Genomic DNA, 16,567 nt, shown 5'->3' with positions numbered 1-16,567 from the left:
CTGAGCTGGAAGCACCATACTTGGAGGGCTCATTGGGATGTGGCCATGGTCTGGATCTTTGTGAATTTAAACTACTGTCTCCTTCCTTCAAAAAAGTTCTGCAGCCTTGTAATATAAAAGGACCACAGATACATTTGGGTCACATACAAAACAGAAAACACTTTGTTTGGTGACCATGGACATAATTATTTCATACAAGCAATTTAAGGAAGATTCATAAATGGGTTCAATTTCACAAAAAAAAAAAAAAAAGCAGAGACAGTCAAATAAATAAACTGGTTTATCTGCTGAGTTAAAGTTGGTCTGTGCTGAGGTCTGAAAGCCACTCCTGTGACGGTCCTTTTATTGTCATCTGGTGTTGTGGCTTTTAAAAAATTGCGGAAAGGTGAAGACACTACAAACCTAAAGGCTCTGAAATCTGTGGCTTTTGAAGGGAATTTCTACAAGGAGGCTGAGGAATACAGTCCACAGAGGTAGCCTGCTGGGAAGCAACTTCACAGAGAGCCAGTGAAAAAGCAGAACCCCAGAGACTAAGGTTAGCTGGGGCATAGGTCAGGGTGGGTGCTGACAGCCCCTCCCTGGTTCTCAGGTGAGTGGCATATTCCATCCAACAGAAGCCTGGAGTCTTGGAGTTCTGTCCTGTACAGCACAGTGAGGGAAGAGCGTGTGAAAGAACTCTGAGGACTTTGGGTTTAGTCGGCCCCATAATGTCCAGACAGCTGATTGAGGCCGTTTTCAAATTGCTCACTGTGGTTATGGGATAATTAATATCGAACACTCTTTGCTCAGATTAAACTGCTCTTTATTTTTCAAAAACTTACAGAATATAAAAATCATTAAATTTTATAGTAATTTTAGGTATGATAAAGTATTTTTAAAAATTAGGACTGGAGAGGTGGCTCAGTTGATGAAGTGTGTGCAGTACCTGAGTTCAGTCACTAGAACCCACATAGAAAAGGTAGGCATGGTGGTGCACACTTAGAATCTCAATGCTAGAGAGACAGAGAGAGGCAGATCCCTTGAGGCCTGCTATAGACCCAGCCTAGCTTACTTGGTGACCTCGAGACTAATGAGAAAAGGGAAAGATACCTGAAAAACACTTTGGGTGTCCTGTTCTCAATATGTGTACCCTGCACATACAGGAACACACTGACATACCTGCACAGAGTGAAACACACACATACTCGTCAGAGATGATCCCTGCTGATCCTCCAGTGCATCTCGCTGGTCTTTGTGCACATTGTGTGTATGAGATGGACTCAGGACTAAGAGAACATGACTGATACTGGTCTTAGTTGCTTCTTGGGTTGCCCATGGAGCTTTGTGTTTTAATTCCCATCTGGAATGAGGAGGGCTGGTGGGCAGAGCTATGTGGCACATTGCTGAGGTTCTAAACAACCTGTGACCTAGCAGAGGTCAACCTCACTCCATGGCCACTGCAGTGCTACAGTGTCAGAAAGAGACAAGTGTGTTTTATACTTGCCAAATGCAGCAGGGCTGTGCATTTCACACCAAGAGGATGAATGCGGGGGGTGGGGGGTGGGGGTTGCTGGGCATGGCATATGGTCACTGGCAGAGTACAGCCAGAGGCTCTTAGTTGGGACCAAGAAGCACCTGGAAGAGAGTTAAGCAGGAAAGGACAATTCAGGACCTATGCTTGGCTGACTTGACTGTGCTAAGAATTGGATATTTCTAGCAAGCCAGGCAAGGTGTAGGCAGTAGCAACCTCACTTTCAGATGCAGAAATGGAAGCTCCCGTTGTCCCAGCTAGTGCGGAAGCAGCAGTGGCACAGATGGTCCCTTTTCCCACTTACGGGTGCAAGAGCTGAAGTGGGATGAAGGTATGTACCACATGCAACACGAGTCAACTACAGCCTCAGAAGAAGGGTTTCTAATTGTCAAGGATATTAGCATAGTCGCACTACATTAAAGTCGTTATTGAGAGACCAGATGATTGGGAAAAAATATACTTGAATTTATAACTTAAGTCCAGCACATTTTTGCATTTTAGTAAACTGTTAATCTGCTCATTGCCTACATTTAGCTACCCAGCAGGCAGTCTCTTCCCTCTCGGGTACACTGAGCATGCAAACTGACAAATCTAGAGTAATGGGGCCTTTGGTATATGCATATGGTTTCAATTTTCCCTTCAGAATGACTCAGCATTTCCTGGGCTGGCAAGAGGGAGGCAGGGGATGCTGTGTGGGAGGCCTGAGCTGCCTCCCCTGCCTTGACTTTTGAAGGAAACCCTTACAGTTCTTACCAAACACTGCCAAGCCTTTGAGACATCGTCTTTTTCTAGTGTTCGAGAGATGGTTGTGCAAAGGAGACTGGGCTTGTTCCACACAGCCAGTCTGACTGAAACCTATGAAGACGAGTTTTCCAAAGGCAGAAGTTGTTCCCCACAATGGGGTAGTGAGTACCTAACCAAAGTTGAGGAGTCAGCAGGCTGGTCAAGGTGCCTGTAGGGGATGCTTCCAGACATGCTCCCAGCTCCTCACACATGTGCATGGTAGTCCCTTCTAGTCCTTGAGTTGAGGGGAGACAGATGAAATTAGTAGGACGGGGCTCAGCCTCTAGAAATACGGGGCGAATGGCATTCATGCTTTCAACATTTCACTCATCCTGGAAACGTGATCATCTTGGCTAGAAAAATTACATCTGAAAAGTGAAACCGTGTGGATGATCTTCTCCCTGGATGTATTTCACCACTGTGTGTATTTCATATATATACAGATATATTTCCATCTCTGTGTTATATATTGAAATAAATGAAATTTCTGCCTGGGTATATATATTACCACCATGAGACTCATATGCAGGTGGTCATGTGTATTTTTTAAGAACTTAAGATATTGTTATTGTTCTTTTGAAACACAGCCCCTCTATGTAGCCCCGGCCCTCCCAGAACTTGCTATGTAGACCAGGCTGGCATTGAGCTCATAGAGATCCTCTTACCTCCTGATAACCTAAGGTTGATTTTTTTTTTTTTTTTACCCCATGTGTGTATGTGTTTTGAGACAAGTTTTCTCTGTGTAGCCCTGACTGTCCTGGGATTCACTCTGTAGACCAGGCTGGCCTCAAGATCACAGAGCTCTCCCTACCTCTGTCTCCACTGGGATTAAAGATATGTGCCACCACTGCCTGGCTAAGATTTCTTAATGTAAGCATGTGGGGCACTGTAGAAAGAGATGAGAAAACTGCCTGGGACTACCATAGGCTATCAAATAAGTTAACATGCATCTTGGAAAAACCACCCAAAGTTGGTAACTGGTCTACCAAGGACTTGATATATGCATACTTTTCAGTCTGGAGCAGTTCAGGTCACAGCTGAATTGAACCTCATATTTAAAAATTGAAAGGTGCCAAATGGCAATTTAAAAGATCAAGTTTTCCCCACACACGAAGAGGCTGTGTGCAGCTGGTGGTGTTCTGCCGGTGTGCCGTCTGCCTCCACTCCACACCACAGGCAGAGTCGGCAGCCATGCTGCTCCAGTCAGCGAAGGACCAAGCCAGTTCCCCTTCTGGAGGGCCGCAGCTTTCCCAGCAGCCACGGTTTCCACTGGTTTCCACTGGTCACATATTGAGAGTCCGGGGAGCCGATGTCTGAAAGATGGCTGAGGGGTTGGGTGTGAATTTTCTCACTTCTGGAACCTAAAATAAAGTCGTGGCCACATCAGTGGACTCTTAACTCCAGTTGCCCCAACCCTTGGCTCTGAGAAAAGAATTCCTTGCCCCTTGCAGGAGCTGGCAATGGAAGTTAGCAAAATGAGCTGTCACTACTATGGTGGGTCACGTGAGCTCCCTTTATCTTTAGCTGGAGAGAAGATGCTAACTGTCCTTGCAGTCACAGCAAGGGACCCCAAGCCTCACATGTGGCATGGTCTTCCTGTACCACAGAGCTTAGGTTTTGGTATTTTTGCAGGGAACAGGGCTGTGCTAAGGCTGGAACTCAGGGCTTTGTGGGTGCTAAGCACGCAGTCTACCACTGAGCTACAATCCCACCCTTGAAAGTCTAGCTCTATTCGTCAGGGGCATGCTGGGGTTTAGGAGGCAGACAGACGCTGCTCACCAGAGAGGGTAGAGTGGTCCTGGGAATTGAACTCTGGCACTCTCTGGTGAGTGCCTGAGAAGCCACCTAGCCAGCAGCTGAGTAGCCTTTCTGTTGCTAGGAACAGTTGTTTGGGCACTGTTGTCCTTAACCACCATGCCATTTGATGCTACCAGAATCTGTCTTCTGACCCCTGTCCTGGTGAACAGCCCCAGAAGTGCCACCCTCAGGCTGACCTGGAACTTGGCCCCAGGATTGGGGTCCCAGCCAGAGCTGTGTGTTGTGATGACTCTGGCCGATCTGGCCTTTGTGGATCTTGAGGGCTTCACTCCAGTCCAAGCTTGGAATTCCTGCCTGCAACAGACAATTCCTACAATAACCTTGCGCAGGGCCAGTCGTTCCCCACGCCCCAGCTTCTTGAAAGACCAAGCCCTGTTCATTCCTGGGCCTGCTTCAGTTCCTAATGATCCTTTATCCTCCTACACAAGCAGGACCAGAATACCAGGTGCTCCAGGCAGATGGACCAACTCAGTAAGGTAGCTCGGGGGTAGCCTGCCCTACCATTCTGAGTGTTCCACCAAGAAACCTCAGCCATGTAGGCTGGGGAAAGCAGCGGCAGAAAATTGTCATGCAGGTGAACATCAGGCAGTATTTGCCACACACACACACACACACACACACACACAGAGAGAGACAGACAAGCCCTAGTTCTCAAAGCCCTCCTGAGACCTGAGCCTATCCTGGATGCCAGGCCACTGAGGGGGCCCAGAACCAGTAAAGGCTATCACCTCCTTCATGCCCACTTAGGTGCAAAAGAAATGCCATCTTAGCACAGTAAAGGTACATCCGCTTACAAATTGGAGGAAAAGGCTCAACCATATCTGACCACCTGAGTTCAATTCCCAGGACCCACATGGTGGAAGTAAAGAACTGTCTCCCACAGGTCTTCTGACTTCCACGTATCAACCAATGTGTTGTAAAAAAATGAAGGTAAATCATGGGGCTGGATGAATGGTAGGTCAGTGCCCAGCACCCACATCGGGAGTCTCACAACACCAGGCACTCAAGCTCCAGGGGACCTGTCGCACCTCTTCTGGTCTATAGTGTGAGCGCCCATGAGCCATTTCCCTGGAGGGAAAGGACAGGCTAATCTAGCTCCATGTCTCTCACTGAAAAGGCTCAATTTCTCTAGCCCTGGAGTCATCCAGACCTCTTAATTTTGTCAGTGTCTCTACTAAATGATAAACTCAGGAAAGCAGTCTCCCCTCCCCTCCGCTGCATCCCCTAACCATAGTCATAGGGCTCACCCAGCCAGGGCCAGTGCCTGGCTGTGCTAGGTCCTCCCCCTACGCTGGCCCAGCTATTGCTCTGAAGTCAACAAAGGAGTCTTTTCTTGGCAGCATCAGAACCTTGCCTCGCTGGGCAGGCAGATGGCATGGGCAAGGGAAGCTGGCGTCTGTGTGGCCAACCCTGAAGAGTCTTGGGTATAAGGAAGAGCTGAGCCAGGGCCTGTCAGATAATTTTTGCTTCTGAAGCATCAAGGTTCCAAAGACCAGCTGTCTAAGAACATATGCTGTTTTCTTTCTCCCGGGAAGGCAGGACCTCCCCCTGAGCATGCCCTAATGTCCCCAACTATTTCAAAGTTCTGTGCCAGGCAAGCTAAGTCAGCTGCCCTGGGGTGGCAGCAGGGGGCTCAAAGCAGGAAGGCCTAGAGCAGTCCCTGGGGTGGTGGCAGGAGGTGTTTCCACAGAGTGCTTGTGACATAATAGAGCAGGGACAGAAGTGGACTCATCAGAACCGGGCTACTCAGGGAGGAGAAAGGTGCACTATGGCTTACACCAAAATTAAGAAAGAAAAAAGAATACAAACTGCACTATGTTCCTTAAAAGCATCGGCCACATTTTTGTTGTTTCTTTTTTAAAACAAAGCTTCAATACGAAGCAATGGCTGGCCTAGAACTTGCTATGCAGCCAGAGCTGGCCTTGATATCACAGAGATTCCACCTGCCTCTGCCTCCCAAGTCCTGGGTTTAAAAGCATATGCCACCACACGCAGGTCTTTCCCCCTCCCCACATCTTTCATGGACCTGACCAACCTAGAAGAAACTATGGAAGCAAACTCTGGGAGGAACTAGCAAGGTTGAGAGCCCCAAGCTGCCTGTATAGGACTTCTATTCCCATCTAGCCAGACAAACAAGGCAGACCAGTCCTTTCAGGGAGACCAACAGCCAAGTGAAGCAGGACCTGTTAGCAGGGAGAGACGGAGGCCTAGAGGGTCCATGGCATTTATGATCAGGAGTGTCCACAGATCTGTTCTGGTATCTTTAGGATCCCTGGATGTGTTTTCTGAGTCCTATAGCAATGTGCTTGAATGAAATACATCTTACAAGATGGGATATAGGATGTGATTACTCCAGCCTGGTCTTAGAGACTACCTTTGGCAGTCCCAGAGGCCAGATGACTTGGTGCTGGGGAAAGCCAGTAGTGCTCCTGGGCTTTGTAAGGAGTGAGGACTGGGAGCCAGGATCTTGCTATTCCAGGGGAAGAAAGGGTTCCAAAGACAGAATTTACACTTGGTAAGGCCAGCCCCCATCTGTCAGTGCTTTTCCACTGCTGGTTTTGAGAAACTGGCTCCAAGGAGGTGGCCCAAGACCAGCTGTCTAAACCATGTTAAAGAATGAGAGCCTGAGGGGACTAACAAAATTGGTGCCTGAGTCCCATGCCTTTCCATGACGTTCAGAGTCACGTCGTCTTGCATCCCAGCTCAATTCCTCATTTGTAGAGGGACAGCAGTAACAGAGCCTCAGAAAGTAGAGCCATGTATGCTGAGAGGAGAGCAATAGCTAGCACCTTGCCCTCAACAGAGCTGAGAGGCCTGCAAGACATTCAGGCCTCACATGCCCTCCATGTGGGTTACCCAGCTTCTCCTAACCATCCTTTCCTGGAATAGTCCCCACGAAGAGAGGCTTGCACCAGTATTTCTGAATACCAGTATTCAGTGGTATTAAAGGATGGTTTCCTTTCTTCCTCTGCAAACCCCACCAATTGTTTGACCACTAGAATTGCAAGGTGCTGCACACTCAGGACCACTGGAAGAAAAATGAGCCAGTGAGATCTCTCCTCTGTGGCTTCAGCAGGCGGAGACTCCAGCTAGGGCTGAGAGCATAAGGCCCTGTCTGCCTTGCCTTTAGCGGTGTCATCCAACTTCTAACAGCTCAGCTTGAGTAAGAGAGCACAAGGCCTGCCCTGCACCACACAAACCCATTAAGTACCTTAAAGAGCACGGCCTTTATGGGGAGCCTGTCCTTAGCTTTGCTTCTTTGGCATGTACACATTTAAGATCTGTACTTGGAGAGCTTCACTGGATCCCATCCTATGACAGTCCCATAACTTCCCCAGATTAGGACAGTGGGGCTGTGACCCACGTGCCATTTGCATTCTGTTGTAAAATTTATTTTTATATATGTGTATGTGCATGCATCTATGTGTGGGTGTGTGCTGTGAGTGAGGATGCCCCAGGTGTTGGTACTCTTGAAGCTGGAGTGGAGGGTTGGAACTGAACCCCCATCCTCTGTAAGAGCAGTGTGCTCTCTTAATCAGTGAGAGACCTCTTCAGCCCCCATGTACATCTTAGTCCCAAGTTTCCATCCCACTTTTAAGGAATGTAAATGACAAAATTCCTAAAAGTATTTAAACACCTATAACTGTAATGTTTAGTCCTAAACTAGGGGTACCAAATGAGTAAAAAAATAATAATAATTGGAATATATAGCGTACCTAAGAAAAGGCTAACATACAGCACAGTTATTAACATTCAGAATATCTTTTTATGGTCAAATACCATACCTGGTTAAAAAAAAAAAAAAAACAGTAATGTGTGCCAGAGATGGCTCAGAGGATGAAGGCCTGACACAACCTGGCACCCAATTTGGATCCCTGGAATCCTAAAGTTGTCCTCTGATCTGCTCTTTGTCTCTGCCTCCATCTCTAGAGAGTCTATGTCTGCCTGTCTGTCTATACTCACACACACACACACACACACACACACACACACACAAACATATATTGAAGACTTTTGAACAAAGTGCCAGTAAGAACGGCACCATGGAAGAATAGAAAAGATCCATCTGTTTGGGAGGGGTGGTGTGAGGGTGTTAAGGGCGGTATTTGTCATTTTTGTCATTTCTAATTTTCCCACTATGAGCATGCATTACTCTTCTGAGTAGAAAGAGGATGCAGGAAGTCCTCAGTTATCCAAAGCCGAGCTGCTAAGGGGGGCAAAAAACCTGTGTGGAGTGTGCACTGGCCTTGGGCTCTGTGGGGTTGACCTGTGTGCAGCCCTCTGCGCTCATCCCTCCCAAGTTAAAGGGCAGTAATCTGAGAGGGAAGGAGGATCAACGGGGATAGGGTGGGGTTGGGACTCCCTTTTGAGGTGCCATTCACCTTGGATCCCAGGGTAGGGAGCAGCTGAGAAGGCAAGGCCATGCCGGCAGTGTCAAGAGACCAAAGAGATAACCAAGAGGCTCCCCTGCCACTCTTTAGATCTGTGATAGGTATCCAGGCTCCGTGTCATCCCTTCCTCCATCCCGCTTTGGGTGTCAGTTTCCTCCCACCACACGGTCGAGATTCTAAGCGTTCCCCTGTCACAGCCAGATACCCACCTATAAGACGTGGTCGCTACAGCAGCTGCGTCCGCGTCCCCGACGGGTAGTACGTAGACCGCCCGGGCGGGGGTCGCCGAAGACTGGCCCCTGCGGCCGCCCGACCCGGGCACGCGCTCATCCCGGGTCCCCGCGCGCGCGGTTCGCACGCCGAAGTCGCGCTGGTACTGGGTGAGCGGCACGGCGCGACTGGGCTCCCGCGCGCCTGCGACAGACGGGCTCCCACGCGAGGCGGTGCAGTCCGCGGCCGGCCCCTCGCTCCCGGGGTCCGAGTAGCCGTGCAGAGTCAGCGGCACCGCTACGTCCGAGCGGTCCAGCTGGTTCCAGCGCCGGGCCAGGCAGCACAGACGACTGATGCAGGGCCACGCCATGCCGCTCGGCCACGCGCCCGCGCTGCGCGCGCCCGCCCGCCCGCTGCCCCCGCGCTGCCGGGCGCCCCACAAGGACGGCCTCCGGGCAGCCTTAAACTGCCTGCGGCCTTGGGTGGTTGAACCCTAACATTCCCCGAATGTGACCTCATAAATCAGGTTTTTGCAGAGGGAGGCAGTTCCTCGCTATCACGCTGCCTGCAGCTGGGCACAGGTGGCAGGTGCAGCGGACTCTGCTGGGGTTGCGGAACAGAGCTAACCTGTGCCAGGGGACGCCGCAATCACCTAGGGTGGAAGTTGGGGGGCAACGGGTAGGGTGTTGTAGGGAAGACTTGGGCCATGTTTCCCGAAAAACACATTTGAGTCAGCCCGTTAATCACCATTTGCCATTTACTGTTCTGGTTTAAGTGCTTAAGAGCTTAAGTGCTGGTTTAAGTTCCTTAAGAGCTGCCATTAGCTTCCAATCAGCCTCTCCCTGGGTTCTAAAACCCCCAAACTCCTTTCCCTGCTGTGCATTCGTGCTGTATTCCGGGCTGAAGATCAGTTTAACAGAGACAACACCCAGCTGCCCTGGAAAAGCGTTTTCAGTGGGTCCGATCTGCAGTCAACCATACAAGCTGGGTTAGTTACACGGAAGTTCTGGCAGAACTTGGAAGGTCTCAGAGGACCGCCACACCCCGGTCAGTTGGTTAGCTCATCTCCCTAAGTTCATTAGCTAGAAGTTTTTACCGGCGTGGCATACCACTGCCGGTTTAACAGCTCAAGCCTGTGGCCTCATATTGACCAAAGTTAAGCCTGGAGCTCGGAAAGCCTTTTGTCAAAGGCGCATTCATGGGGACCCCGAAAGTATCTATCTCTCCTCACCCAGAGCAAACTTTGTGGACTGAGAGCTGGGCCCTGGGTTAGTCTGCTCGACAGAAGAGGGTTAGTAGTTATGAAATGATCCTTGTGAGAAAGCTGCAGATCACCGCTCTTACCAAGCCAATGAAGGGTATACAGTGAGTCCTTTGATTAGCAGGCTGATTGAGACTCAGAAAGCCTCAGAGACTCTTGGTACAGAAGCAGGGCAGGGTAGGGGTTTTTGTTTTTGTTGTTTGTTGTTTTGTATTTAGGCAGGGTTTCTGGCTGTCCTGCAAGTTGCTGACCAGGCTGACCTCAAATTCATAGAGATCCATCCCTTGCCTCTGCTCCTGCTGGGGTTAAAGGCATGCACCACCACCACCGCAGGGCTAGGGTGGGGTTTTTTAAGTCAAAAGGAAGAAATTACAAAACACCAGGGGCAGGTGAGCATGGGGTGGGTTTTTTTGGGGGGAGGAGTTTGTTTTGTTTGTTCGGGTTTTGGTTTTGGTTTGTTTTAACAATATGCTGTTTCACAGCAGGAAAGGAATTGCCCTTTAATCATATAAGTTCATTTTTCTGGAGGATTGTATATATCCAAGATACTTTCCCATCAGGGAAAAGGGAATCCTTTTTCTTTTTTCGTTTTCTCTTTCTTCCTTTCTTTCACTCTTCCTCCTTCCTTCCCTCCTTTTCTCCCTGCCTTCCTCTGTCCTTCCCTCCCTCCTTTCTTTCTTTCCTTCTTTCAGAAGACAAAGTATTGTTTACAATCTGGGTGAGAGTCTGGGGGGAGAAGGCGTAGAACCGGGGCGCCTGACGTCTAGGCCGTTTCATGGCCAGTGAGATGACGCAGTGGGTAAAGATGACGCACTTTCCACCAAGCCCAGAGTTCAAGCCCGGGGATCCACATTATGGAAGCAGTACTGATTTCCCCACATTGTCCTGTGACCTCTGGGTGAATTATGGCGTGTGCTCCTACATACAAAGGCACGATAAACAAGCAAATACAATAAAACATTTTAAATATGTGTTTATTTTATGTGTTTGAGTACATGTATATATGCAGACCATGTGCAGAGGCCAGAAGAGGGAGTCTGATCCCCCAGACTGGACCTATAGATGGTTATGTGGATGATGGGAACTAATCAGGTCTTCTGCCACGGCAACAAGTGCTCTTAACTACAGAGCCATCTTCCCAGTCCTGTAAAACATTTTAAATTAAAATTTTAAAGTAAATAGTTTTACAGAAAAGATAAGGCTGGGAATTAGGCGTGTCTGTCTATAATCAGCTCATGAAAGGTGGAGACAGGGATCAGAAGCAAGTTTGAGGCCCATCTCGGCTGCATAAGACCCTGTCAAGACACACACACACACACACACACACACACACACACACACCTTTTAAATTATGGTTTTCGGTGTTAGAGATTGAACCCAGGACTTCGTGCATCCCCGAGCCGAGCTACCCGAGCTACCTCCACAGACCCCTTTACTTGTTCGTTCATCAAACTTACTTCTTGCTAGGGTTGAGTGCCCTCAAGATTTTGTGTGCTGGATGAGAGGAATGTTAGCCCAGGTGGTATAAACGGGGAGGGCTGAGGTTAGGCTCACCTGTCCAAGAGAAGAAGACTAGTCCTGGGGAGGAGTCAGAGAAGGGTTGAAGGGTAGCAGAGCAGGGCTGGCCTGGACAGACATACAAGGAGTTCTTCCTAGGTGACAGTAGGGAATGGCATTTCTGACACTCTGTCAGTCACGTGGAGCAGTGTGACATTTTCGGTGCCAGCTGGAGAAATAGTCTGGGACTGGAGAGAATGGGGACTGCACTAGAGCCTTGGCACAGGAGTGGAGAGGAAGAGCTGGCTTCTAGGATTAGGAAGCAAGGCAGGGAAATCTGGAATGGCAAGATGGCACTTGGATGGTAAAAGCCCTGCCACCAAATCTAATAGCTTGAATTTGAGCCCCAGACACCCCGTGTGGTGAAAGGAGAGAACCAACTCTTACAAATTCTCTTCTGACCTCCACACATGTGATGTGAATTCCTCCCACCAACAATAAAGTGTAATTTTTTTTTCGAGACAGGGTTTCTCTGTAGCTTTGGAGCCTATCCTGGAACTAGCTCTTATAGACCAGGCTGGTCTCGAACTCACAGAGATCTGCCTGCCTCTGCCTCCCGAGTGCTGGGATTAAAGTCATGCATCACCACCGCCCGGCTTAAAGTGTAAATCATTTTAAAGATGGAAATTTTATTTGTTTTATGTGTATGAACATTTTGCCTGCACATGTGTGTACCACTTGTGTGTAGTGTCAGAGGAGGCCAAGAGGTTGTCTGGAGTTACAGACAACTGTGAGACACAAGGTGGGTGCTGGGAATCAAACCAGGTCCTCAAGAAGAGCACTCAGTGCTTTTAAACACCGAGCCATCTCTTCAGCCCCCAAAGATGGAAAACTTGAATAGATCTGAGGCCTCTGCTTCAGGAGACCTCACTTCTTTGGCCAGCAGTATTGAGGTGCACTGCAGTGGGGGCCACTGTAACCGTCAATGTGCCTCAACAGACATTGACGAGATGAAGGCACAGAATGTCTGAAGCTCAGAAGACCCACACCACAACAGAAGCCACAGAGGTTCCTGTCAGAGAATGAGTGTAAGGGAGGAGAGACAGCAGCCAGGGAACCCTTCCCTTCAGGGACAGCATAGCCAAGTGGCACCCAGGGAAAAAATGGCCTTGAAGGCAGAGATCAAACCTCAGCAGAGAGGCCAAGCTAGGGGTGCTGAATACCCCCAGTGTACAGTTAGGAAAGAAGCCATGGCTGGCCTCATGTAGGCTTGTGTGGGCAGCATGAGACGCTAGCATCCAGGATACCTGTGGCAAACATGGCCTTCCCCAATGCTCTAGCACTGAACTTGAAAAGATCCCATCCTGACCATCCCAGAACTTTAAATATGTTTACAGTGCGGTTTACTCAGTGTCCGCCATCTGGGAAGCAGGGCAAAAATCTGCCTTCAAAGTTTAGTCTTGTCCCTTTGGTCTTGTGTTCCTCCATTATCAAAGCCTCCTCCACCATTGTACAATAGGGGGAAGTGGTCACACCTCCAAGTATTGTATTCCTTCTCCGTGCCAGTTGGAGAATATCTAGGTTAATGTTAACTCGGAGCAAATAGCAGTGTATATGTGTTAAGGTTCTTCCACACTGAGCTCTTAGGACCGCCTGCCTTCTGACTCTTGACCAATGCTGAGGTTACAGACATGCACAGCCATGTCTACCGCATGGGTGCTGGGGATTAAACTCCCTGCCTCATGCCTTTAGAGCTTGCACGCTTACTCACTTAATCATCTCCTCAATCCCAAGTGTGGTCTTATAATGTACTCCTGTTCCTCTCTACAAAAGTCAGTAAAATCCACTCTTACAGAATATGGAGCCAGGGAGATGGCTTAGGGAGTGTCAGTCCCAATGACCTAAGTCAGATCCCTGAGATCCACATGCTAGAAAGAGAGAACTGAGTCTCACAAGCTGTCTTCTGACTTCCGTAAGTGTGCCGTAGTATGCGTGCCTGCTCTCCAGTGATAAAAATTGCTAAGACACCCAAATCCTAATAATACAGAATATACAGTGTCCCTATCACTCCCACTGTTATTAGTCCATAGGAGCTGCTGCCTAGTCACATAGGATTAACATCTTGCCCCTGAGCGTCCAGACAGTTGTTCAGCTCCTTAAACACAAAGGGTATCTTGGGTACAGAGCTGTGAACATGAGAGCACAGCATATAGAATAACAGATAGTTGTGCCAGGGATGGGGAGATTGGGATGGTTTCCCCAACTTGGGGCCCAGGAGGTAACAAAGAACAGGTCAGTACCAAAGGAGCCTCCTTCTTCATTATGCCTCAGGTTGTTCATTATGCCTCATGAACTGTTTTGTTTTTGTTTTTGTTTCTTAACTGAGCCTTGTCTGACAAGTTAAAACAGCACATCTCTTTGAATTTTTCCACCCGCAGTTACATGTCAGTAATAACTAACATGTGCTCCTATTTTCCAGTACTGCTCCCCTGTCTTGTCCTAGTTCCTGTCCAGTGCCCCAGGAGCCTGGGAGAGTGCATTTACAGCTTCAACAGAGCAGAAAAGACCATGAAATAAGATCTTGTTATGTATCGCTGCTTGGCCTCAAACTCATAGAGATCGGCCTGTCTTGGCTTCCCAACTCCTGCAGTTCAAAGCCTATGCCATCACACCCTGGAACATTCCACTCAGTGTTTAGAAGTCCAGACATCAGCAGCATTACAAAGACCACCGTAGAGACAGATGCACTGTCTCCTCACAGGTCGGTGGCAAGACTTTGCCCTCTGTATTCTCACTCCTTGGATCAGGAGGCCTTTGGGGGCAGGTACATTGTGAGTCTTCCCAGGCTGTGAGCCTGTGCTCTTCACTGGCACCAAAGAGTAAATCACCTCATCCTTCCACACAACAGGAACCACCCACGTGGCTGCCTCAGATGGCCCACAGCTGCCATCCCAGAGGTCATTACTTCTCCCTACGAGATTTAGATAATTCTCAACACATCCTGTGAAAAGCGAGGAACTTGTTCATCTCAAGGTAGACACTCCCCATTCACTGCCAGTCATAAGTCCCCAGTTGTGATGTCAGAATTGGCCACAAACTTTTTAAACTTTGAAATACAGTTTTATTTTGTGGGCTCAGCAGAGCATAAACTCCCACAAGCACAGTAGAAGGGTCTGCTCAGCAGACATTTAAAACTCTCTTTAAAGGGGATGAAGAGGTGGTTCTTTAGTTAGAAACAGTGGCTGCTCTTGCAGAATACCCAAGTTTAGTTCCCAGCACCCATGTGACATCTCAAAGCCCCTGTGACTCCAGTTCTAGGGGACCTGATGCCCTCCTTTGACTTCTGAGGGCTTCTTTCTGCACATGGTGTATACGCATACATTCTGACACATACACATAACAAAATACAGGTAAATAAATATTAAAACAGTCAGGTGTGGTGGCGCACACCTTTAATCCCAGCACTCAGGAGTGAGATGCAGGCCGATCTCTGTGAATCTGAGCTCAATCTGGTCTACAGAGTGAGTGCCAGGTCAGCCAGGGCTACATATTAAGTTTCTGCCTCAAAAACAAACAAACAAACAAACAAACAAACAAACAGTCTTTGCCAAGTGTGTGTATACATTTTTGCGTCGGTTAAAAGATATTCCATGGACTAGAGAGATGGCTCAGCTGTTAAGAGCACCTACTGCTCTTGCAGAGGAACTGAGTTCAGTTTCCAGGACCTCCAGGAGATCTGGTGCTCTCTTCTGACCTCTGTGGACTCCTGCACACATGTGATGTAATAGATACACTCAGGAATACACACACACACACACACACACACACACACACACACCATACATACACCTTTTTTAAGTCAGAAACTAACTGTATAGCTTTTGCTGGCCTGGCCTGAAACTCACTATGTAGACTAGGCTGCGCTCCAACTCACAGAGATCCACCTGCAACACTGCACTGACTATAAATATTCTAAAAAGGTATGCCGTTGTCTTAGTTAGGGTCTCTATTGCTGGGAAGAGACACCATGACCACAGCAACTCCATAAAGGAAAACATTTAACAGGGACTGGCTTATAGTTCCAGAGGTTTAGTTCATTGTCATGGCAGGAAGCATGGTTCCATACAGCCAGATGTGGTGCTAGACAAGCTGAGAATTCTACATCTGGATGAGCAAGCAGCAGGAAAAGCGCATGAAACTGAGCCTGGCTTGAGCATCTGACACCTCAAAACCCATTCCCAGTGACACATTTCCTCCATCAGGGCCACACCTACCCCAACCAGGTGTGGAGTAGGTACCACACCTTCTAATAGTGTCACTCCTATAGGCCTATGGGGGCTATTTTTATTCGAAGGACCCCTGATATTTTTGTTTAGACAACAAGGCATTGATATGGCTATCCAGTATGAGTCAGCTAAGATATAGGTCCTGACATTCAAGGACCTATATGAATCACCACAAAATGACAGACACTGGATGTCAGGGGAACTCCACAGTAAAGAGTGATTGGTGTGTGATGTAATATAACTAATTTTGTCAAAGTATCACTTTTGTGTAGTTAGGTATAAATAGGACCCTGAGGTCAGAAGCCTGGACCTGCTTCTTTCTCCCCCTCTCTCTTTCTCTCTATCTCTCCCTCCCTTCCCCTCGTGTGTGTGTGTGTGTGTGTGTGTGCATATGCATGTGTGCATGCATGAGTGTGTGTGTGTTTGTGTAGGCTTGTGTACAAGCATATGTGTGCTGGATTATGCCTGAATGACTGCCTTCCTTCCTTTTGCTTTCTTTCTTAGGATCATTAAAAACAATGACTTAACACCAAGACCTCTGGAGGACAAAGCCATGCTCCACTTTCTAGGAGCTGTATTATTACCATGCAGTTAGTTCTACAATAGCATTATTGACTTTAAGTCTAAATAATGGATACAGTTTTATCAAAAGATTAGCATTAGCAAATGGATTAAAAAGAACAGGATTCATAACCACAAATAGGTGAAAAATAACAAAAGAGGCTACGACACGCTTAATCAACAAAGATTTATATTCTTGACATTCCTTGGCTTGATAATCTTTTCCTTCATTGTTCCCAGTTACCTGAAT

The 16,567-nt window shown here is 48.2% G+C and overlaps 1 protein-coding gene across 1 annotated transcript; it reads right to left on the bottom strand.

Annotated features, from left to right (window-relative positions):
• Positions 1-115: 115 nt before the first annotated feature.
• Positions 116-9,082, bottom strand: Map6d1 (MAP6 domain containing 1). Its single transcript, XM_050131993.1, has 3 exons — positions 8,712-9,082; positions 4,288-4,405; positions 116-3,654 (listed from the first exon to the last, which is right to left on the bottom strand). The coding sequence occupies exons 1-3, from the start codon at positions 9,080-9,082 to the stop codon at positions 3,577-3,579; spliced, it is 567 nt and encodes a 188-aa protein (XP_049987950.1). The 3' UTR covers positions 116-3,576.
• Between the last annotated feature and the right edge of the window lie 7,485 nt (positions 9,083-16,567).

This window comes from Alexandromys fortis, unplaced genomic scaffold, assembly GCF_014885135.2.
Source record: "Alexandromys fortis isolate MF-2015 unplaced genomic scaffold, M_Fortis_MF-2015_v1.1 scaffold_380, whole genome shotgun sequence".
NCBI lineage: Eukaryota > Metazoa > Chordata > Mammalia > Rodentia > Cricetidae > Alexandromys > Alexandromys fortis.
The sequence above is the reverse complement of the archived record's forward strand: the minus strand, read 5'-3'. Positions and strand labels throughout refer to the sequence as shown.

Coding starts and splice junctions, on each gene's coding strand:
- Map6d1 (XM_050131993.1), bottom strand. CDS start 9,082: ATGGCGTGGCCCTGCATCAGTCGTCTGTGCTGCCTGGCCCGGCGCTGG. Junction 4,406..8,711: donor GTAGCGACCACGTCTTATAG/GTGGGTATCTGG, acceptor TGTCTGTTGCAG/GCAGGAATTCCAAGCTTGGA. Junction 3,655..4,287: donor ATCCTGGGGCCAAGTTCCAG/GTCAGCCTGAGG, acceptor ACTTTATTTTAG/GTTCCAGAAGTGAGAAAATT.